At 36.5% G+C, this 23,835-nt stretch overlaps 1 protein-coding gene across 2 annotated transcripts in view; it reads left to right on the top strand.

Moving 5' to 3' along the window:
• The window catches only part of EPHA6 (EPH receptor A6), a 903,626-nt gene that overhangs the window by 527,610 nt on the left and 352,181 nt on the right, over window positions 1–23,835 (top strand). For both annotated transcript variants that reach the window (XM_066240843.1, XM_066240844.1), the window contains one exon: window positions 10,952–11,114. In XM_066240843.1, coding sequence (XP_066096940.1) covers window positions 10,952–11,114 — 163 coding nt within the window. The remainder of the gene's footprint in view (window positions 1–10,951; window positions 11,115–23,835) is intronic.

Raw genomic sequence — 23,835 nt, forward strand, 5'->3', positions numbered from 1 at the left:
TTTTTGATGGACTCTTATGGGTTTTTGTTGTTCTTGTTGTTTTAGAGAAAGACAGGAAGGGAGAGAGTGAGGGAGGAGATAAGACACATCAATTCAAAGCTGCATCACTTTGATTATTCATTGATTGCTTCTCATATGTGCCTTGACAGAAGGTTGGGGGGTGGAGCTCTAGTTGAGCCAGTGACCCCTTGCTCGAGCCAGCAACCTTAGGCTTCAAACCAGTGACCTTGAAGTCATGTCAGTGATCCTGTGTTCAAGCCAGTGACCCCATACTCAAGCTGGTAAGCTTGCACTCAAGCAGATATGTCCACACTCAAGCCAGCAACCTTGGGGTTTCAAACCAGGGACCTCAGTCTCTATGTTCTATCCACCGCACCACCACTGGTCAGGCTTAAGGGCTGTTTATATATAACATCATCCCATCTGCAAATGATGACAGTTTTACTTCTTTTTTTTTTTACAATTTGTATGCTTTTTATTTATTCTTTTTGTTTGATTGCTATAGCTAGGATTTTCAATACAATGTTGAATACAAGAATGAAGGTGGATATTTTTGTCCCAAGGATATTTTTGTTTCTGATTTTAAGGAAAATGCCTTTAGTTTTTCCCAGTTGAGTATAATGTTAGCTATGAGTTTGTCATATATGGCCTTTATTATGGCCACAAAATGTATTTAAATAAGAAAGATAAAAATAAAAAATAGCCCTGGCCGGTTGGCTCAGCGGTAGAGCGTCGGCCTGGCGTGCGGGGGACCCGGGTTCGATTCCCGGCCAGGGCACATAGGAGAAGCGCCCATTTGCTTCTCCACCCCCCCCCTTCCTCTCTGTCTCTTTCTTTCCCTCCCGCAGCCAGGGCTCCATTGGAGCAAGGATGGCCCGGGCGCTGGGGATGGCTCCTTGGCCTCTGCCCCAGGCACTAGAGTGGCTCTGGTCGCGGCAGAGCGACGCCCTGGAGGGGCAGATCATCGCCCCCTGGTGGGCAGAGCATCGCCCCCTGGTGGGTGTGCCGGGTGGATCCCGGTCGGGCGCATGCGGGAGTCTGTCTGACTGTCTCTCCCCGTTTCCAGCTTCAGAAAATAAATAAATAAATAATAAAAAATAAAATATAAATCTTCAGAAAGTGGTTTTTACCTCATATTCTGAATGAAACTAAGGAATTTTCTCGTGCTTGTGTATTTAAATAAATTTCTTCTCCTTTTTCAATGCAAGAAGCAGCTCTTGTATCACCAGGTTCTGTGGCTGAGTTAGACAAATATAAGACTTTACCTGAAATTCACAAATGATACTGTCTTTTCTGGAAAACATTTTCTTATATTCTACTGGAAATCTTACTCTATTGAAATTCTACTGATCCTACCTTTCTTATAATTTATTTTAATTTAATTTAACTTTTAATCTATATTTTAAAATTAAGTAGAATTAATCAAAAAATCATGCTTGTGTTGTTTTCTAGTTTATGCCACTCTATTCAGCCATATTATTCTAATGATTTAATTTTGAAAATGTTCACTTTATATTTGATGAAGTCCACATGTGTGTATAAATGTTTCCAAAGATACTTAGTATGTTTTCACTTCTCAGTGGCCTTTATTGTTAGCCTGTCCTAATTTTATCATAAAAGTTGTTTTAACTAGTTTTATGTAGCTATATTACTTGACCTAAACTACTAACATCAGCAGGAATTTGCAAAATTTTTCCAAAAAATTGTTAGGTTAAACTTAGTGTAATCCTCAAATTGTCTTATAATGAATATGATCTTTCTTCTTTTAGATAAAATAATTTACCCATCCTATATATTACCATAAATAATAATTTTTAAATGTTTTATCCTCTACTGTGTACACTTTCTTTTTTTTGTCTGTTATTATAATTGTCATCAAATTTATAATTCTATAAATTGTAAAAAAAACACTTTAAAAATGAATGACAAGCTTAAAGTTTTTTGTCTTTAAAATACTTTTATGAAAACCATTAATTTAGGGATGGAGGTACTTTCTTCAGGGACCAGTATCAAGCTTTAAACATTTAATTTTTGCTTGAATCACACTATAAAATTGAGCAATAAATCCCAGAAGAAAAATATATATCCCATCTATACCAAGAAAGGTTACACAAAGACAGATGGTAACTGAATAAATATTAAGACATATGTATTAAAAGATATTTCAGCATGAATATGAGGGTTTTTTTTAAGCATACTATTTTGTAAAATACTTTTTGGCAAGTAAAATCTTGGCTGTTTTTCACAGTGTTCCTAAGAAAACAAGCCAGCGATAATGACATAATATTATTGCATCTTGATTGTAGAAGTACTAAAAGCCAGCAAAACAGTTTTTCTCATCTCTCACTTGAAATGCCACTAATAGTGTAAACTAATTTAAATTTCCTATAACAATACATATAATTTAAAAATAAAATTTATAGAGCAATTAATTTATTTTCTTTAATCATTTGGCCATTATATATATAATGAGAGCCTACAATATACTAGACACACGGTGGGAATATAGTGTTTAATAGGCAAGCAAAAGACATACAACATTTTTTTTTTTGACCAGAGTAACAGGCTTTATTGAAAGGAAGAAAGAAACCCTGCTGGGCACTTCTCCCGGGGGAGAAGAGCACCAGTTACAGACTAGGGGCGAGTTATATAGTGTTTGGGAGAGCCTGAGGGGATACTGAGGCAAAAGTCCTGGTATGTCCGGAATGCTCCTCCTTGGGGGGCTTCGAGCATGTGGATGTTGAATCAAAAGTCCTGGTATGTCAGGAGCCCCTCCTTGGGGTGGCTTCTCAGCTTTTTGGAATTCCTCTGTCTCGGGTCAATAGTCCAGTAAGGGTGAGGTCTGACAGATAAGCGGAACATCAAGAGGGCAGTTTGGAATTCACGTATCTATCTTTTCTCAACTCTGTGGTTACATATAAAAGAAAGGCAGTTATTAATTTTATAATATATGGTGAGGGGTGATGAGGAGAAAGAGGAAAAAAATTGGAAAATTATTGCTTCTTCTGGAGAGAACTCAAGAAGGGAATCTTGCTAAGCCAAGTCCCCCATCCAGTTAAGGAGGTCGTCAATTTCCAAGAGACATACAACATTTTAAAAAAGACTTCTCACAGCATCTGCAGAATTACTTTAAGTCACAAGCTTTTCACTGCCCTGGATTAAATGCACCACCAATTGATAATGGCTCCTAAAAGAAAGAAATACGCTCTTATACATTTGCTGGAGCCTGTAAAAGTGTTTTATTTTTTACTTTACTCTTTTCTTACAACAAGCCTGACCCTTTGAGGTGGTGTAAACTTCTAGTTTTCATAGATGAAAATTAGGATTCCATTGGTTTTATTTTAGTATCAGTATTTTCTATAGGTCATACTGTAATACTTTAGCCATTTTCTATAACAGTAAATTTACCCACTACTTCAAGCAGTTAATTATCTACATATATGTTATCTGTTTTCCGTAGATCAATTATGAATGCTTAATTCCAGATCAATATTCTGCTACCATCAGATATACCTTGGTGTTATCTCCTATTCTTGCTCAACATTTCATATTCGAGGGATGCATTTAATTTTCATTTTAAGTGAAACAAGATACAGATCAGAAAAACTGTAAGGAAAAATTTATGAATGCATCTCAAAGTGATTTTAGGTTATCTCCTATTTTGGATTACTGGGGATAATCACAAGTTGATTGTAGTAAATTATAGCCATGGTATACTAAATGACACTCTTCTAAAAGTGCAGTCAGAAAGTAATTGTGTACGTGAAATATCTACTTTTACATATTTCTTACTTATGCATAATTTGTCATTTTGACATAAATGGAGCCAATCTTTATCCTAGAAAAATATTTCAGGAGACACCTAACCCAATAGCTTAAAACAACCTGCCAGCTAGCTTCTTAACCCTTTCTCTATCCAAATTAAAAACTCCATCTGTGTTCTTAAATGAATGTGAGAGAAGAAAACAGCTCTCTTGGTTACCCGCCTCAAAACTTAACTCCGATGATTATTTAAGATGTCAAAATGTGGAATTTAAGGCAGAGCAGAATGTCTCAACTTCAGGAAAACAACAACCAGAAAAGATGAGGTTCTTCAACCTCAAAGCAGTTGTTTTTTTTGTTTTTGTTTTTGTTTGTGTTTCGTTTTGTTTTTGTATCTCTTCATTGTGGATTCTGTCTCACTGAGGAAGAGATCTGTAATCATTCTGGCTTTGCTTTTATCTCTGTGGAATCGGCTTTGTTAAGAACCACCCCATCTTCCTCTGATAATGCTGCTAAGCTAGATCTAGACACAGGAGAATCAGTGAGAGCTGGAAGCCATCCAGTCTGTGCTCCTACACTGGTCCAGCAGTTCTAGTACATCAGCTCCCAGTGACATGTGACCAGAGCTGCACCAGATACCCCCGATGTTAAATGATCTAACTATTCCTTTGTATATATCAACCAATAGACATGTATGAAACACTAACTATGCATCCAACAAGCCATTTATTCATTTCTAGTACTATATTATTTTCTTAGTAATCTATAGTTTCAGTCTCCTAACCAGTAAAACAAGAGCTTTATCGTTAGGACATTGCTTTAAAAAAATGATTGTGGTAATAGAGTACTAATTTTTAATAGCACTTTTACCTATTCCTGACAATTTTAATGTGGCATGACTTAAAAGGATAAAGAAAACCCAACAACCCTTTCATTGTCCTCTTAGTAGTGTTCTCTGAATAAAGCCATGCAGGGTGGCTTCATACATCAAAAATTCTACAAAAAACTCTTGGACCTCATCAAACAAATTCCGTTCCCAGCCCTGAATATTTTAGATGCCATGAAAGATTGGGTGAGTCATAAACCCATTGTATTTCCTAGGTTCTGTCTATTTGGCATAATATCAAAAAACAAACTACAATGATTGGTTGGATGTGTTAACCTTAGGAGAAAATAATTTCATCTTTGAAATAAATAATTAAAATCTTTGGTGTTAAGAATTGTTTCTGCCATTAGGTACTATTTATATAAAAGTATTTTAATGCCATGAGATCATTACTATCTGGTTCAGAGGCCATCGTAAATTTATAAGTTATTGCTGGTGATTGAATGGTAAAGAACACAAAGTATGAAATAAATTTCCTTAACTCAAAATACTCAAATTACTAACTCTTTCTGGATCAGTTTCATCATGTGCTAAGTGACAATAAAAATATTACCAGTTGGGGCCCTGGCCGGTTGGCTCAGTGGTAGAGCGTTGGCCTGGCGTGCAGAAGTCCTGGGTTCGATTTCCGGTCAGGGCACACAGGAGAGGCGCCCATCTGCTTCTCCACCCCTCCCCCTCTCCTTCCTCTCTGTCTCTCTCTTCCCCTCCCGCAGCGAGACTCCATTGGAGCGGAGATGGCCCGGGCGCTAGGGATGGCTCCTTGGCCTCTGCCCCAGGCGCTGGGGTGGCTTGGTCGCGATGGAGCGACACCCCAGAGGGGCAGAGCATCGCCCCCTGATGGGCAGAGCGTCGCCCCTGGTGGGCGTGCCGGGTGGATCCCCATCGGGCGCATGCGGGAGTCTGTCTGACTGTCCCCGTTTTCAGCTTCAGAAAAATACAAAAAAAAAAAATATTACCAGTTGGTTTTGTCTTACAAGATTGTTATAAGTATTAAAGAACATGTGTGAAAATACCTCAGAAGTTGTAAAGCATCACATAAGTCATGGTTGTTATCTTATTATTGTTGGTAGGTCTTTAGATATACGTATATGTCTGTAGAAAAAAATGACTACAATATAATTTTAATTATATATATATAATCCAATTAATTTAAAATTTGAAATATAAAACAGAGGTAACAACACCTTATAGAAATTCCACTGGACTCAAAGACTTTAAGAGAAAGCAAACCAGCTAAAAGATGAACACTTTGAGGACCTATTGAATCTACTTCCATAACTGGGATGATAAACTCAAGAGAATGAAATAGAAAATGATGAGAACGAGTCATAGCAGAGGAGAGGGGACTTGTATTCCTCACATAAAAATATAGAATTTAATTGCTGAGTTAGAACTTTGGTGATTATGTAAGCTAAATCTTCTAGTATCTTAGAATCTTACATGTAGTGAACATTCAATGAATGTGTGTGGAATAAATGAATTTTCTATATGAATAAATAAAAGTCTTGAAGGTGACATAGCAGTAGAACTAGAACCAAGATCAAGACCAAGACTGGAGAATTCCAACTCAGAATGCTCTACATGCTGACTGCTTTAGATATATGCCATGTTACCTCTTGTAGAAACAAACAGCCATAGGACTGGGCACCCGAGCCTTTCTTTTCAGTACATTACAGTTTCAGACTAAATGCTAACAGGGCCCAGACTCTAGTAAGAGCATCTCTTACAGTTACTATGAAGATTTGACACTTACACAGATAAAGCTAAATTCAGAATTTTAGATAAATGAAAGGTTCAATGTGACAGTAAGATCAGGCTTCCAGAAAGCCTCGATTTCTATCATCTGGGAAGGAACAGTAGAGTGAAGCGGCAGGATCTGCCCACAGGAAGAGAAACATCTCCAGATGACAGTGTATGTATCTCCTCTTTGACAATGCCCTATGTTTATACTGTTTGGCTCTGAACTATTTTTTAATATATGTGGATACAAATATATAAAATAGAATTGTGTATATATATATATATATATTTACTTTAGGAAATAATTTAGAACAATATATTAAAGTACATTGTTACTCAGTGTTTTTCTCACAATCAATACTATCTTCTCTGTTTATCCAAGAAGAAGTAATACAAACTGCTTCACTTTCCGGCAACAAGCATTAATGCAGATGGCCATCATTGCTCTCAGCAATGAGCACCCACACAATCTAGCTAGCGTACTTTGCAAGCAATGAGGTTATTATGCCTTTGGGGCTTCACTTTATGCCGTTTATTTACTGCCTGACTACTTGTCTTGACCCATAAACCTATGCAATTAATAATCTTAGATCTGCCACACAGCAAAAGTTAATTTATAGGTTTTTGGAAATTTATAAGTTCTTAGAAATGGTTGATAATATGTCATATAAAAACTTGTAGAGTGTAAGTAATGTGGTACTTTGAAATTTGTAAACAAGTTCTATATTTGAAAAAACATACAGTTGACCCTTGCACATTGTGGGGGTTTGAGGTGCTGACCTTTGGGCAGCCAAAACTTTGTGCAAGTATTTTGATTCTCCCAAAACTGAACTAGAGCCATTCCTTGGTACCCACAGGGGATTGGTTCCAGGGCCCCAGGGATAGCAAAATCTGCAGTTACTCAAGTTCCTTATATAAAATGCTACAGAACAGTGCATTCAGTAGGCCCTCGGACTCCAAGAGTCCCCAGCACAGATTGAAAATACCGTTTTCAATCCATGGTTGGTTGAATCCACAGGTGCCAAGCCCAGACTATAACAGTCAAATGTATATTTATTGAAAAAAATGCAACTGTAAGTGGACCTGCACATTCAAACTCATGTTGTTCAAAGGTCCACTGTACTATAAATTAACGATTTAATCATGAAATGCAGTATGTTAGAAGACGATATAATTAACAAAAAGAAAGTGGAAAGAAGAAAATAATTTAAAGTAGGTACTAACAATAGTAGAAAACAAAGAAACAATTAGATAAATAATGCCAAAAATTGGCTCAAACCTCTGGAAAGTTTGATAAAGAAAAAAAATATAAAAATAAGGAGGACAATAAGATTTTACTATGGATTTAGCAAAGATGGAAAACATATAAGAGAGTTTTATGAACAGTAGACTGTATTACCTAACAAAGTTGAAGATGTATGTGCTATACAACTAGCAATTCCATTACAGGACAAACTCTAGAAAGACTCACACACATACCCCATTTAAGCACGTTCCTTTTTTTGTTTTTAAGATTTTATTTATTCATTTGAGAGAGAGAGAGAGAGAGAGAGAGAGAGAAAGGGGTGGGGACAGAAATCATCAACTGCCACATGTGCCTTGACCAGGCAAGCCCAGGGTTTCAAACCAGTGACCTCAGTGTATTATGTTGACGCTTTATCCACCGTGCCACCACAGGTCAGGCCCCAAGCCTGTTTCTAATGCATCCTGCCAGGATGAGTAAAGGGACCTAGGTGGCTCTGTGGAAAAGCATGGTCTCTACCTGGTGACAGCTACATTGAACTGGAGTCGATGTGTCAGCAGCAAGGCAATTAGCCAAGATTCTGGGGCAACAGTGCCTATGCTTCTCATGGATAAGTGCTAATTTGGTTTCCCAAGAGCCTGAAATCACCAGGAGGAGAGGGCTGCCACACCTTGGGAGGAGGAAGCTTCATGCCTGCTGCTTTCTGAGCATGCTCAGAGGTGGCAAAATGGGAGACAAGGCAGTAGCCACCAGCGACTGAAATTCAGGCTGAGGGACCACGTAGGCACACCTCCCACGTGAGGGGTTTTATCCCAGGAATGTAGCTATAGATCCACTTTTGTATCTGAAAACAGTAAAGCCAAAAGCTGTTTACCAAAGGTGGCCTTTACTCCCTATTAGGATGCAATAGATCAGTATTATGGGGCCATTCTGAGACTAAATTTTAAAATCTGTATCTTTTTCTCTTTGAGGATAAGATTAAATTCTTTTTTCAGGGCTTTAAAATGTTTCTCTCAGTCATCATTTCATATTGTGAAACAGCACTCAACATACACCACAACTCTTAGCTGCAGAACAATCTGTGAAAGGTGGAATACTCTCTTCTTACGTGTGAGACGAAAGAATCCAAAAGGTTTTGCACATTTCTACCAGAAACAGTACCATCTCTTCCGCTAGTACCCTTTTCCCACAATAAGGGTGTTAAACCCCTTGATCTTAGGAAGCTCTTCTGTCAGCCTTTAGCAGATTTTTTTTTTTTTGTATTTTTCTGAAGCTGGAAATGGGGATAGACAGTCAGACAGACTCCCGCATGCGCCCGACCGGGATCCACCCGGCATGCCCACCAGGGGGCGATGCTCTGCCCCTCCAGGGCGTCGCTCTGTCGAGACCAGAGCCACTCTAGTGCCTAGGGCAGAGGCCAAGGAGCCATCCCCAGCGCCTGGGCCATCTTTGCTCCAATGGAGCCTCGCTGCGAGAGGGGAAGAGAGAGACAGAGAGGAAGGAGAGGGGGAGGGGTGGAGAAGCCTATGGGTGCTTCTCCTGTGTGCCCTGGAATCAAACCCGGGACTTCTGCATGCCAGGCTGACACTCTACCGCTGAGCCAACCGGTCAGGGCTGAGCCTTTAGCAGATGTTTGCTGCCATCAACGGTTCTATAGATTTTATTTCCATGGAATGCTAGGTGGATATTTATTTGCTTTCTACTCTCAAAACTACCTAGAGATAAATACATACGTTATAATTTGTCATTTTAATTTAAAATTTGCTGTTATTAAATTATATATTTTTATACTTCATGTTTAATAAACAGTTCTATTATTGGGGTATAGATACAAATTCCATTCCTCAGCTAGACACAAAATACCCATACAGCATATAAAATTCTGACATATAAGGCCATAAAGTTTTTAAATGATGTTTAAGAGAAGGATTTTTTTTCTCAGAAGTGGTTTAAAGGAAATAATTTTCCTAGTTCTAAACCTTAAAGGATCATAAACAAATAAATGCACTCTGATACATTGTACATATGTGTAGATTTTTATAACTTCACTTGTTAGTTCAAAAGATCTCCTGAACAAGAGATTTTCAGGCAAAGGCTAAATCTTGATGAGAATACTATAGATAGAATTTAAACATTAAATGTGTGATTCAATTAATAACCTTGAAAGTCATCTCAATCCCTGAGAATCTCTATCTTTAGATTTATCATTAAAACAGTGGCTAATTAACTTAATAACCTTGTGGCCTAATTTGACCTAAGAATTTAGAAGAATTGTACATATCAATACATTTTTTTCAGATACCCTATTAAAATATCATTATAAAAGTATTGAACAGTAACACTACACAGCAGCAGTATTAAGTTTAATTTGTCCCCACCACCAGCAAATTGTTTAGTCACTTATATGCACAGGTGAAATGAAATATCCCATTCTCAGGTGGTAGCCCACTTCAGAAACCTTGACAGACTAGCTCATTCATTCCGTTGCAGCAAATCCATTTCCTGTTAGTGAGGAGAGGTACATAGTTTGCAGCTAACTGCAGGGGACCAGAAACCAAGCCTCCAGTCCTGCCTCTGATTCCCAAGGTGTGGTTCATTGTGGCATTCTTTTCTATGTCCTTGGTGCTCCTTCATGGTCACACTATTTTTAAATCTACCTCATGATCACTATGTAACTTGTCCATCTTTAAAAATAAACTGTGATGTCTGGGGCAGAAGGTTTTTTTTATCATTTTATGTTTTCAGTGGACTCAACTTGAGTTGTTACTATTGAGGAATCACTGAGCTTCATAACCAAGCAATTGATTCGAGATAAGAGATTTCAAACTTTAAAATCCAATTAATTTATTTTTTCTTTCGCCCTCAGGTCTACCCACGGATAGCGCCGGCATTTTGGCACTACCTGCGGGTAGAAGTGAGCAGCGAGTACTTGAACTCTCCTTCCGTGGTCCTTGCTCTCTGCTGGTGTGATCTGATCTGAGATGTGCTCATTTGGCTGAAGATGCAGCTGCCACCTGTGTAAACGTGCTCTCACACCACCACCATTGCTCTGAGTTGGATCAGAAATCCAAATCACCAAAACCACAAGAGCAGTTTATATTAATCATCTTTCTTAATAAACTTCTAAATCAAAACCATACCATATGCATTTTAATGAAAAGTAACTAAATGCTAAATTATGGAAAACCATGCTTACACCTCCTTTTAATTGATGCTTTTGATATGCTGAGCATAATTCCTCAGCTTAATTTTGGAGTGTCTCCAGGAAAAAAAGAAGAATAACTCTGCTTCATTTCCATTTCCTTCCTCTCTGTCCTCAGGAGCACGAGCAGCTCACCTATTCCTCCACGAGGTCAAAGGCCCCCAGTGTCATCGTCACCGGTCTCAAGCCAGCCACCAAGTATGTATTTCATATCCGAGTGAGGACTACAACAGGATACAGCGGCTACAGTCAGAAGTTTGAATATGAAACAGGAGATGAAAGTAAGTTTTACACAAGGATATAAAGTAAGATGTTGACTTAGTACCATTCCAGTAGTTAAAAATCTAATGCCTTAAATTTTAATCTTATCAAACAGGATTCTGTTCATACAAATAATCAGTCCTATCAGTTCATGTTATCATTAAGTACTTCCATGAAATGCTTTGCGTTACCATTATAATGTGGCCCAGAAATGTCTCTTTCGGCAGAATTCCTCATTTGCACTATATAACACAGAGTCTCAGTGGGTGATGCTAACCTAATTGTTCACCAATATTGCCATCATAATATTACACTAATGCAAACTTGGACAAGAGTAACGCTGTGAGCAAATGATTTTAGCAGTTCAAAGTTTTGCAGCTTTGGCTGGTTATATAAGTTATATCGATGAAAACAGTGGTTAAGACACAGACTCCACTAAAATGCACATTGAAAGTTTGAATATAGATTCATGGGTTTAATTAGAAAGTCAAACTAATTCCATAGCCTCAACACATTGCAACTCAAACTGGGAGATAAAGGGAGCGAGGTATTTCAACATTATGTAACATAAATGTTGAAATGTCTTACCCATTCTAAACCCAGCTATACCATTGAATTTTTTTTTTGGCTCTCAGATTCATCTTACTATGCTCTTTGTAACCATAATATAGGTGGCTTTTGCAATGTTTCTAATTACAAAAATGTCTAAATATCAAATCATAATAAAATTATATTTTTATCATTCATAAAACACCTATATTTATATAAGAATTAAAGAATAGAAAATTTATTATAGAACTTTTTATGAATAATGACAATTATAGCTACCATTTATTAAGACTCTAATAAATACCATCAATGATGTGAAAACTATTTGCATGTATTATCTCATTTAAACATTTTAACATTTGATGAGACAAGTATTATTTTCCTAATTTTACTTGTGAAAAAACAAAAACCTACAGAAATTGAGCCATTTATTTAGATTTATGCAGCTGTTAAGAATGTGAGCTAAAATTTGAAGGCCATCAACTATACCAGAGGTCCCCAAACTACAGCCTGCGGGCCGCATGCGGCCCCCTGAGGCCATTTATCCGCCCCCTCCCCCGCCGCACTTCTGGAAGGGGCACCTTGGTGGTCAGTGAGAGGAGCATATTGACCATCTCATTAGCCAGAAGCAGGCCCATGGTTCCCATTGAAATACTGGCCAGTTTGTTGATTTAAATTTACTTGTTCTTTATTTTAAATATTGTATTTGTTCCCGTTTTGTATTTTTACTTTAAAATAAGATATATGCAGTGTGCATAGGGATTTGTTCATAGTTTCTTTTATAGTCTGGCCCTCCAACGGTCTGAGGGACAGTGAACTGGCCTGTGTAAAAAGTTTGGGGACCCCTGATCTATACTCTTTACTTCTCCATTATCCTGCCAAGGCCTGTCATTGGAATTACTAATAATGCCGATGGTTTTACTTCTGTAATGGTCTTTTATCTAATTTGTCACTCCCTTAAAGGGAAGCTACTTGGGTTTCAAATTCTGTGATGGAGCAAAGATTTTTTATTTACTTACACCAGTGAACAATATTGATCCATAAAATTTTTTGTTACAACTATATCTAACCAAAAAAAAAAAGAAAGAAAAGCACTGACATATTTAATTAAGAAAGACCACAACATAGGGAAAGCAAACTAATAAATAAAAGGAATACTTGGATGTTAGAGGAATGGTGACGTGAGAGGTACCCTCTTGAAATTTTAACAAATTGAATGGCTGTATATACCTAAGCAAAGGAACCCTAGCTGCGCTCGCAGGCTTGCCTGAAAGATCCACACATCAATTGGACTGAAAGTAGGAAGGGTTGAGAAGAGGCACAGAAGATAAGATGCACTCGCAGTCCACTCTAGAGAGGACAGAAAGCTGTAGTGACTGGGCCTTCTTCTGCTGGGAGGACCAGAAATTTAGGGGAATTTGGAGAGGTACTGCACCAAAGTAGCACAATGTAGAGTCACCACCAGTGTCCCCATTGCCAGCAGTCAGCACCAAGACAGAGACACAAAAATACAAAGTGTAGCCCCCCATCCACTGAGATACCACCTTCTTTCCCTCGTGGGTATGGAGAGTGGCAGAGATATATCCCACAGCAAGTTCTCTAGAGCCACTCTTTCCGCTGAAGAATGGAGGTACTCTGTGTCCAGTCTCCTGCTCTGTTGAGATGCAAGAGGGAGCACCCAGAAGCCTGAGATCACCACTATTAAAGCAGTAAAACTCACAATATGCCCTACCCATCATTACGACTATATCTCTGCCTACATCATCTCCACAGCACCTGCTCAGTGGAGACCAGCCAGGGAATTTCACAAAGCTAGAATTTGTAATACAGTGCCACCTACTGAAAAAAAAATACAGAAATCTCTTCAAAGTCTGTTTGCTTGAGTGTTGGGGGGGTGGTTCTTCTGATTTCTTGTTTTCTTTAGTTTTTTGTTATTATTATTCTTTTGGGGAGCTTTGTCCTTTGTTATTTCTGTTTATTCTTTTACTTTTATTTTTTATAGTTTGCTTTTATTTCATTTCCATTGTTATTTTTATATTTATTGTATCTTTATTTTTTTCATTTTTGGTTTTTGCATGATTTCTTAACAATACAACCCTCAAATGCCAAAAGGCAGGATAAAACAAACACCATTGCTTCCTAAGAAAGAGATGCAGTTCAGAAATGAAGTAAAATATTTGAAGCAATCTCAACCACATGGAAAACTTAGAGTTAAATGGTATGGTAAAGAATTGAAAATTGAAGTTCTGAAAATACTCAATGAGATGTGAGATAAACAACATAATGAGCTCAGAAAACAAAACAAGTACCTCACCAAAGAAACTGAAACTTTAAAACAGAGGTGAAATTAATACATGAGTTGTAAAATGAGCTAGCAAGTTTACTAACAGAATGGGCCAGATAGAGGAAAGAATCAGTGACATAAAAAAACAACAACTATAGATGATACAGAGAGAAGAAGAGAAAGACTCAAGAATTAAAAAAAAAGAGAGAGAGCATTGTGGGAATTATCTGCTCCATCAGAAAAAAGCAAAATAAGAATAATGGGTGCATCAGAAGAAGAGAGGGAGAAGGGAATGGAGAGCCTATTCAAATTAATTGATGAGAACTTCCCAAGCATATGGAGTTAGATCTTTGAATCTGAGAAACAAATAGAATGCTGAGTTAATTCAACCGAAACAGGCCCTCTGCAAGAGTCATTGTAATAAAACTGTCAAAAATCAATGACAAAGAAAGAATTCTCAAGGCAGCTAGGGAAAAGAAGAATGTCACATATAAAGGAAATTCCATCAGGTTATCATCAGACTTCTCAGCAGAAACTCTACAAATGAAAAGAGAGTAGACTCAAAATTTTAAAGTACTGAAAGAGAGGAATTTCCAGCCAAGAATATTATGTCCATCAAAGTTATCCTTCAAAATGAAGGAGAAATAAAAACCTTGCAGTTATATGGAAGCTGAGGGAATGTATCACCAAAATTACCCACTGCAGGAAATACTCAAGGGGGTTTTTCTAACTAGAAACAAAGAACAAAACAACACAAAAGTACAAGTAAAAGCTACAACAAGGTTAAAATATAAACAAGGATAATCTGAAACAATGAAAGTATAAAAGGGGAGAGGACAAAGGTCTGAAGTAGTAAAGGAGGCTGGAGTGCAGAAGCACTCATAAGACAAAGGACTCTTGTATATATGAAAATTTTTATATGAATAAGCTAACAGCAACCACCTGCAAACAAACAAACAAATAAAAACCCTAAACTGAAAGACATAGCTTAAAAAAAATAAGAAATAGAGGAAAGAAGTATGGAATACCACCAAACAAAAGCAACTTACAAAAAGCTAAAGGAAAAGAATGAAAGGAGACACAGAAACCAAACATAAAATGGCTATAGGAAATCCTCATGTGTCAATAATTACTCTAATTGTAAATGTACTGAACTCACCAATAAAGAGACACAGAATTACAGATTGGATCAAAAGCAAAACCCAATCTTATGCTGCCTTCAAGAGACAGATCTAAGCTATAGGGACAAAAGTAGACTCAAAGTGAAAGGTTGGAAAACAATTCTCCAAGCAAAAAATACTCAAAGAAAAAAGCAAGTGTAGCCATACTTATTTCTGACAATACTGACTTTAAGGCAACAAAAGTAAGAAGAGACAAAGATGGACATTTCATAATGGTAAAGTGGACACTATATCAAGAAGACATCACACTTCTTAATATATTTGCACCAAATCAGGGAGCACCAAAATACATTAAAAATTTTAATAATGGAACAAAAAAGAAAGAAAAAATCAATAATATTTGGAGATCTCAACACACCATTGACAGTTTAGATAGATTATCCAAACAGAAAATCAATAAAGAAATATTGGCCTTAAACAACACAATAAACCGAATGGACATGATAGACATTTACAAAACATTTCATCACAGAATATCAGATTATACATTGTTTTCCAGTGTGCATGGAACATTCTCAAGAATAAATAATATGTTGGGCCACAAAACTAATCTGAATAAATTTAAGAAGATTGAAATTATACGAAGCATATTCTCTGACCGTAAGACTTTCAAATTATAATTCAACGGCAGAAAGGAAGTAAATAAACCTACAAAAATATGGAAATTAAATGATATACTTCTAAAAAATGACTGGGTCAAATGATGACATAAAAGCACAGATCAAAAAATATAGACAGAACCTGACCAGTCAGTGGTGCAGTGGGTAGAGCATTGGACTGGGACACAGAAGACCCAGGTTTGAAACCCTGAGGTCACTGGCTTGAGCAAGGGCTCATCCGGCTTGAGCACTGCCTCACCAGATTGACATGGGGTTGCTGGCTTGAGCATGGGATCATAGACATAATCCCATGGTTGCTGGCCTGAGCCCAATTGGCTTGAGCAAGGCATCACTCACACTGCTATAACCCCCTGGTCAAGGCACAGATGAGAAACCAATCAATAAACAACTAAGAAGCTGTAATGAAGAATTGATTCTTCTCATCTCTCTCCCTTTCTGTCTGTCTCTCTCTCTGTCTCTCTGTCTCTGTCATAAAAAAGATAGAGAAATGAGAATGACAATATGACATATCAAAACTTCTGAGATGCAGCAAAAGCAGTAATATGAGGGAAATTTATATCATTGCATGCTTATATCAAGAAACAAGAGAGATTCCAAGTAAACAACCTAATATCACATCATAAAGAAGTAGAAAAGGATGAACAAAAGCAACCCAAAGACAGCAGAAGAAAAGAAAAAGTAAAAATTAAAGCAGAACTAAATGAAATACAGAACAAAAAACTATAGAAAACAATTAATACAACAAAGAGCTAATTCTATGAAAAGATTAATAAAACTGACAAACCCCTGGCTAAGCTCACTAAGGAAAAAAGAGAAAGGACTCATATGAAGAAAATCCAAAATAAAAGAGAAGTTACCAAAGACATCATACATATACAAATGATCATACTAGAATACTATGAAAAATTATATGCCACCAAAGTCAACAATCCAGAAGAAATGGATGTTCCTAGAACTATACAATCGTCTGAGTCTGAATCATAAAGAAGTGGAAAACCTAAATAAACCCATAAGCAGAGAGAAATAGAAACAACTATCAAAAACCTCCCAAAATAAAAGTGCAGGACCAGATGGCTACACTTGTGAATTCTACCAAACATACAAAGAAGATTTGGTACCTATCTTTCTCAAAGTTTTCAAAAAAATAGAAGAAACAGCAATATCCCTAACATATTTTATGAGGCCAACATAACTCTGATACCAAAACCTGGCAATATCAACACTAAAAAAGAAAACTACAGACCAAAATCTCTAATGAATACAGATGCAAGAATCCTAAACAAAATGCTAGCAAATTGAATCCAACAGTACATTAAAAACATAATACATCACAATACAAGTGGGATTCATTCCAGGAGCACATAAATTGATCAATGTAATACACCATATCAACAAAACAGAGAGCAAAAATGACATAATCCTATTAATAGATGCAGAAAAGGCATTTGATAAGATACAGCATTGAATTATGTTTAAAACACTCAATAATGGATATAGAAGGAAAGTACTTTAACATAATAAAGGCTATATATGACAAACCATCAGCCAATATCGTACTAAGTGGTGAAAAACTGAAAGCTTCTTCTCTAAGGTCATGAACAAGGCAAGAATGTGCAATCTTTTCACTCTTATTTAACATAGTACTAGAAGTCCTAGCCAGAGCATTCAGGCAAGAGAAAGAAGTAAAAGGCATCCATATTGGGAAAGAAGAAGTAAAAGTGTCACTTTTTACAGATGACATAATATTGTATTTACAATACCCCAAAGACTCAACTTTTGAGAAACTATTAGAAACAATAAACCGATACAGTAAAGTTGCAGGATACAATATCAATACACAAAAGTCTACTGTTTTCCTATATGCCAACAGTGAAACTTAAGAACATGAATTGAGAAAAACAATTCCTTTTATAATTGCAACAACAAAAATATAAAAAAAAAACTAGGAATAAACTTAAGAAAGGATGTGAGATACCTATATACTAAAAACTACAAAGCATTATTAAAAGAAATTGAAATGAGCACAACAAAATGGAAAAATATTCTATGTTCATGGATTGGAAAAATCAACATAGTTAAAATGGTCGTATTACCTAACACAATCTACAAATTTAATTCAATCCCCATTAAAATCCAATGTCATTTTTTAAAGAAATTAACCCAAAAGAGCAACAGATTTGTATGGGATCATAAAAGACCTTGAATAGCCAAAGCAATCCTGAGAAAAAAAGAATGGATGCTGAGGTATTATACTACCTGACTTCAAGTTATACTATAGAGCCACGATAATCAAAGCAACATGGTTTAACAGACTTACAGACCAATGGATCATAATAGAGAGCCCAGAAACAAAACCACATATATATGGACAGATAATCTTTGACAAAGGACCCAAAAACACATAATGAGAAAAGAATGCCTCTTCAATAAATGATGCTGGGAAAATTAGAAAGCCACATGCAAAACACCAAAACTTGACTAGAGTTAGTTCCATGCTCAAAAATTTATTCAAAATCAGCCCTGGCCGGTTGGCTCAGTGATAGAGCGACAACCTGGCATATGGATGTCCTGGGTTTGATTCCCAGTCAGAGCACACAGTAGAAGTACCCATCTGCTTCTCTACCCCTCCCTCATCTCACTTCTCTCTCTCTCTCTCTCTCTCTCTCTCTCTCACACACACACACACACACACACACTCTCTCTCTCTCCCTCTCTCTCTCTATTCCCCTCCTGCAGCCATGACTTGATTGAAGCAAGTTTGCCCCTGGTGCTAAAGATGGCTCCGTGGCCTCTACCGCAGGTGCTAGGGAGAGCTCAGTTGCTGAGCAACACCCTAGATGGGTAGAGCATTGCCCCCTAGTGGGCTTGCTGGGTAGAACCCGGTCAGAGCTCATGCAGGAGTCTGTCTCTGTCTCCCCTCCTCTCACTGAATAAAAAATAAAATAAAATAAATTCAATTAATAAAAGACCTAAATATATGATAAGATCTGAAACAATTACATTTTAGAAAACATAGGTATTAAACTTATAAACCTTGGCATTAGAGAACATTTTATTAATTTGGCCTCAAAACAAAGGGAAGTAAGGGAACTAAAAAAATGAATGGGACTGTATCAAACTAAAAAGCTTCTGGACAGCCAACCAACTGGGAGAAGATATTTACAAACAACTCCAATAAGGTGTTAATATCTAAAATATTTAAAGAAATTACAAAGCTCAGCAACAAACAAGCAAAAAATCCAATTAATAAATGGTAGGCCCTGGCTGGTGGCTCAGTGGATAAAGTGTAGGCCTGTTGTATAGGCATCCCAGGTTAGATTTCCTGGTTTGATTCCTGGTCAGGGTACACAGTAGAAGTAAACATCTGCTTCTCCCTATTTTTTCTCTCCCTTCTCTTCTTCTTCCCCTACCACAGCCAGTGGATTGATTGGTTCGAGTGTGGCCCAAGGCACTGACGATAGCTCTATTTGAGCTCATTAGCCTCAGGTGCTAAAAATAACTTGGCATTTGAGCATTAGGCCCAGCTGGAGTTGCCAGGTAGATGCTGGTAGATGTGTATGTGGGAGTCTGCCTCCCTATCTCTCCTTCTCTCACCTAAAAGAAAAAAAGTAAGGAGAGGGCCTGAACAGACACTTCTCCCAAATAGACATACAAATGGTCAAGTGATATATGAAAAGATGTTCTTCTTCACTAGCTATTAGAGAAATGCAAATCAAAACTATAATGAGATACCACCTCACACCTGTTAGATTGACTGTTATCAACAATACAGGTAATAGATGTGTCAGAGAGGCTGTGGGGAAAAAGGAACACTCATTCACTGCTGGTAGGAATGTAAACTGGAACAACCATTATGGAAGAAAGTATGGTGATACCTCATAAAATTAAGAATAAAACTACCATATGACCCAGCAATCCTTCTACTGAGTATCTACTCAAATAACTCAAAAACGTTGGTACACAAATACACATGCACCCCTATGTTCATTGCAGCATTATTCACTGTGGCTTAGACAAGGAAACAACCAAAGTTTCCTTTGATAGAAGATTGGATAAAGAAGTTGTGGTACATATATACAATGGACTATTACTCAGCCATAAGAAATGATGGTATATTGCCATTTACAACATGGATGAACCTTGAAAACATTATACTAAGTGAAATAAGTGAATCAGGAAAAGCTAGAACTATATGATTTCACTCATAGGTGAGATATAAGACTGAGACTCATGGACATAGATAAAAGTGAAGTGGTTACCCAGGGAAAGGGAGTGGGGAAGAGAGGAGTAAAGAGGAACAAGTTTACAGTGATGGAGAATGATTTGACCTTGAGTGATAGGCACACAACGCAATCAACAGTCCAAATGCTACAGAGATGTTTACCTGAAACCTATGTACTCTTATGGATCAATGTCATCTCATTAAATTTAATTTTCTAAATTAAAAAAAAGGAAAGAAATAAGAAAAAAGAAGAGTACTTATAACCTGGATGTTTAATATCAGTGATAGTTATTTATAATCCTGCAAAAGCCTATTGTATTTTCAAGCTAATGATGAAAGTATTGGGATTAGAGTATAATCATCACAAAGCAGAACTCCATAATAGAAAACAATATTAAAATAGCCAGACAAATGTCCCTGCTATACCCTGTTAACTATTTTTTTTCCTTACTACATGTCAAGGTGTAGGCTAGGTACAAAGCCAAGAATGCAGCGCAAGGAAAATTTGTCTTGTCAAGGCTGTAATTATTGCATCCCTGCACCTCAGTTCTCTTACTTTATTTCACATATGAAGAAACTCACCTGCCTTCTTTAAAGTATGACATTTTGTGTATTATTTCACTGTTAGAATTGCGCTCTCAGACAAACTCATAGGGCTAAGTCTAAGGACTTCTGGACAAAGCAACTAATCTAATAAGAAAACAATAAATTTTGTTCTAAATATGGAAATTTTGATTTGGTTTTAAATCCAAATTTTAACTTGCAATTTCAGGTGTTAACTACAGAACAGAAAGGTACTTTGGAATTTCTTAGGGGACAGGCCCATACTCAAAGACCCAGCGCAGTATTTATTTGTTTGGCAAGAAATGTAGAGGACACTTACTATGTGCCAACCTCTGAGGTTCTGGGGATAAAAATAATAATAAGAGCTATTGCCTTCACATAAGCTACAGTCTAGATTTGTGGGAGGAAAATAAAAATTGGAATAAAAATGCGATATTGGATGACATGCACTACCCTGAAGATATGTAAAAGGTGCTATGAGACATTAGAGAAGAGGCCTTAGCTCAACACAAATGGTTCATGAAAGGTTTCTGGAGGACAGGTGGGGGCTCGTTTTTGACAGGAGATTGGTAATGGAGTAGCAAAGGCACTGTGGCCTGAGATAGCATGAAAAATCTAAAAACAACAAATAATGTGGTGTGGTTGCAGTGAAGAGACAAGATGGAGAGTTATATAGAAGCCAAAATGAAAGTGCTCTTCTGGTCAGCTGAAGAATATTGGGTCTTATGAAGACATTAAGAAGCCAAAGGAAGAATTTTAACTAGGGAGTAACATGATCAGGAACAGATGTAAGACTATGCTAAAAAAATTTACACAAATTATTATTTTAATTCTGACCATATTGTGTCTGTTTTTAGAAACTTAAGTAACTTCACCAAAAAATGTTATCAGTGGAGGTGCAGGATTCAAACCCTAGAATCATGTGATGGTGTCCGCTGTGGATAGCAAAAACCACGTTCTAAATTACTGGTTTGTAAATGCCATGAATGTGTCCTTTATTAGGCCCTTGAAGAGACAAAGTGTCTGAGAAGAATCTGAAAAATGTTTATCTAAACTGGAGTTTGGGTACATAGAATGGCTCCCAAGTCAATTGATAGCCTAAGGGAAAGTCGTTTAAAGGATCATTTTTTATCTGGTTAGCTTTAGCCTGCATTTTCAAAGAATGCTCTTTATATCTAAAAGAGAATTTCAATGAATAATGTCATAGTAGAACATGGATAGGTTTACTATAAATTCAGGAATATAATGATATGAATCCCAATATATAACATCAGTCTTTCTCTCTTCATACACTCCTAGCTCATCTTTAAATTTTTATAGCTTTTGTTTCTTCAGTTGTGCTTGAACTATTGTAATGTCAACTTTATTATTATATAATCTCATGTGTATTCTGTTTAATTAAATAATTTTATATAAATCCATAGCGATGGGTGTGAGTTGGGGAGGAGAGATTATATAATCTCTCATTTAATGGCCTGGTTCAAATTTTTTTAATTAAACAAAATGAGGTAATTTATAATTTAATTCTCTTAGCAATACCTGTTTTACTTGGTTCAACTTTTAGTTTGCGAATAAAAAGTAAAACAATAATATACAATATGAAATAATTTCTTTTCAAAGTTATACTGTTCTTAACCACTTGTGCTCTGCAAACACAGTGATGTAGGAGGAATAAACATGGTGACCCCTCTTGCTCTTCCAGACCTGTGGTTGGATTTTTTTTTCAGGGTCAGAATATGCTAGTGGAAACTGGATCATGAATGTAAAGCTTATCAATTATGACTGCTAGCATTATTAAAAGAGCCACTTCAACTAGAACTACAGTGGTACCTTGGGATACAAATTTAATTCATTCTGTAACCAAGCTCATAAGTCAGTCAACTCATATATCGAACTGCCGATACTGGACCCGTGCGCCAATGCGCCAACTAGTGGCAGCTTCCCGAATCACTACTTGTATCTCGGAATTTTGCTCAGATCTCAAACAAAAGTATGGACCGAGTTGCTGCTCATATCTTAAAAAAATTATATGTTGGTCTGTTCGTATCACCAGGTACCACTGTATTGTGTTCCTTTCTCCCTAAGTTTTTGGAACAACCTCATTTTGTAAGTGTATATGGTGATTGATAAAGGTAGATAGATTCATAAATAGGTAGGTAAATAGATAGATACTCACTCATATATAGTCACAAAAGACTTTCATTCTGTATTTTAACACTGATATTTCATATGTTTGCTAATCTCTCACTGAACTGAGTGTATAGCTAAATATTATGTCTATAAACAGCATTCCTTGGGTGCTTATTATGTAGTGGCCTTTTTATTAGGTACTGTTATTGATTTCCTCACCTTCTTAGAATAAGTTTATCAAAATTATAGTAAACTATAGAATCGGCAGTAAGAATATATAAGTATTTTATGTGGATCTTCTTGAAAGATAGATGGAAGATAGGCAGTAGTTAGGAGGATTATAAGACTTTTCTCAGAATTAACAAGTTCATGTTATGCCACAAATTATCAAATACACATATACATATGCACGCATGTTAAATACGGGTCTTCTGGCCTATATGAATGAAACAACAAGAAATTTTAACAACCACATATTTGTTATTTTTGTTCTTATTTTCTGGAAAAAAAATACTCTTTTCAATAGAGGAAAAGATGAAGAATTAAAATTAAAAAGTTATCTACATAACGAATAATATCTATATCCTTATAAAGTGTCTAAAAATACATTTGATTTAATTTTTAATAGTCTTTTGAAATTACCTACTACATTTTTTTTAAAAAAAGTAATACAAATAATTTAAAGATAGGAAAGTCAAATATTTGTTCTTACTTAAAATACCACCAGGTTTATCTAATCACATTTTTTTAGATTAAGAGAAAATAATTTTATACATGCATTTTTAAAACCAAAATAAAGCATATCCTGTCTGATTGCAGACAGTTTGAACATTTTATTTAAATACTGAAAAAAGGGCTTATGAAGCTATCAAAAGGGGGTAGGATAGCTTAAAAACAATTTTTTTAAAGGAAAACTGAAATTTTACACATAGTAATCAGCAATGTATCTTTTCTACTATCTAATGCAGGGGTCTCCAAACTTTTTACACAGGGGGCCAGTTCACTGTCCCTCAGACCACTGGAGGGCCGGACTATAAAAAAACTATGAACAAATCCCTATGCACACTGCACATATTTTATTTTAAAGTAAAAAAACAAAACGGGAACAAATACAATATTTAAAATAAAGAACAAGTAAATTTAAATCAACAAACTGACCAGTATTTCAATGGGAACTATGCTCCTCTCACT

Source organism: Saccopteryx bilineata, chromosome 8, assembly GCF_036850765.1.
Source record: "Saccopteryx bilineata isolate mSacBil1 chromosome 8, mSacBil1_pri_phased_curated, whole genome shotgun sequence".
Classification (NCBI taxonomy): domain Eukaryota; kingdom Metazoa; phylum Chordata; class Mammalia; order Chiroptera; family Emballonuridae; genus Saccopteryx; species Saccopteryx bilineata.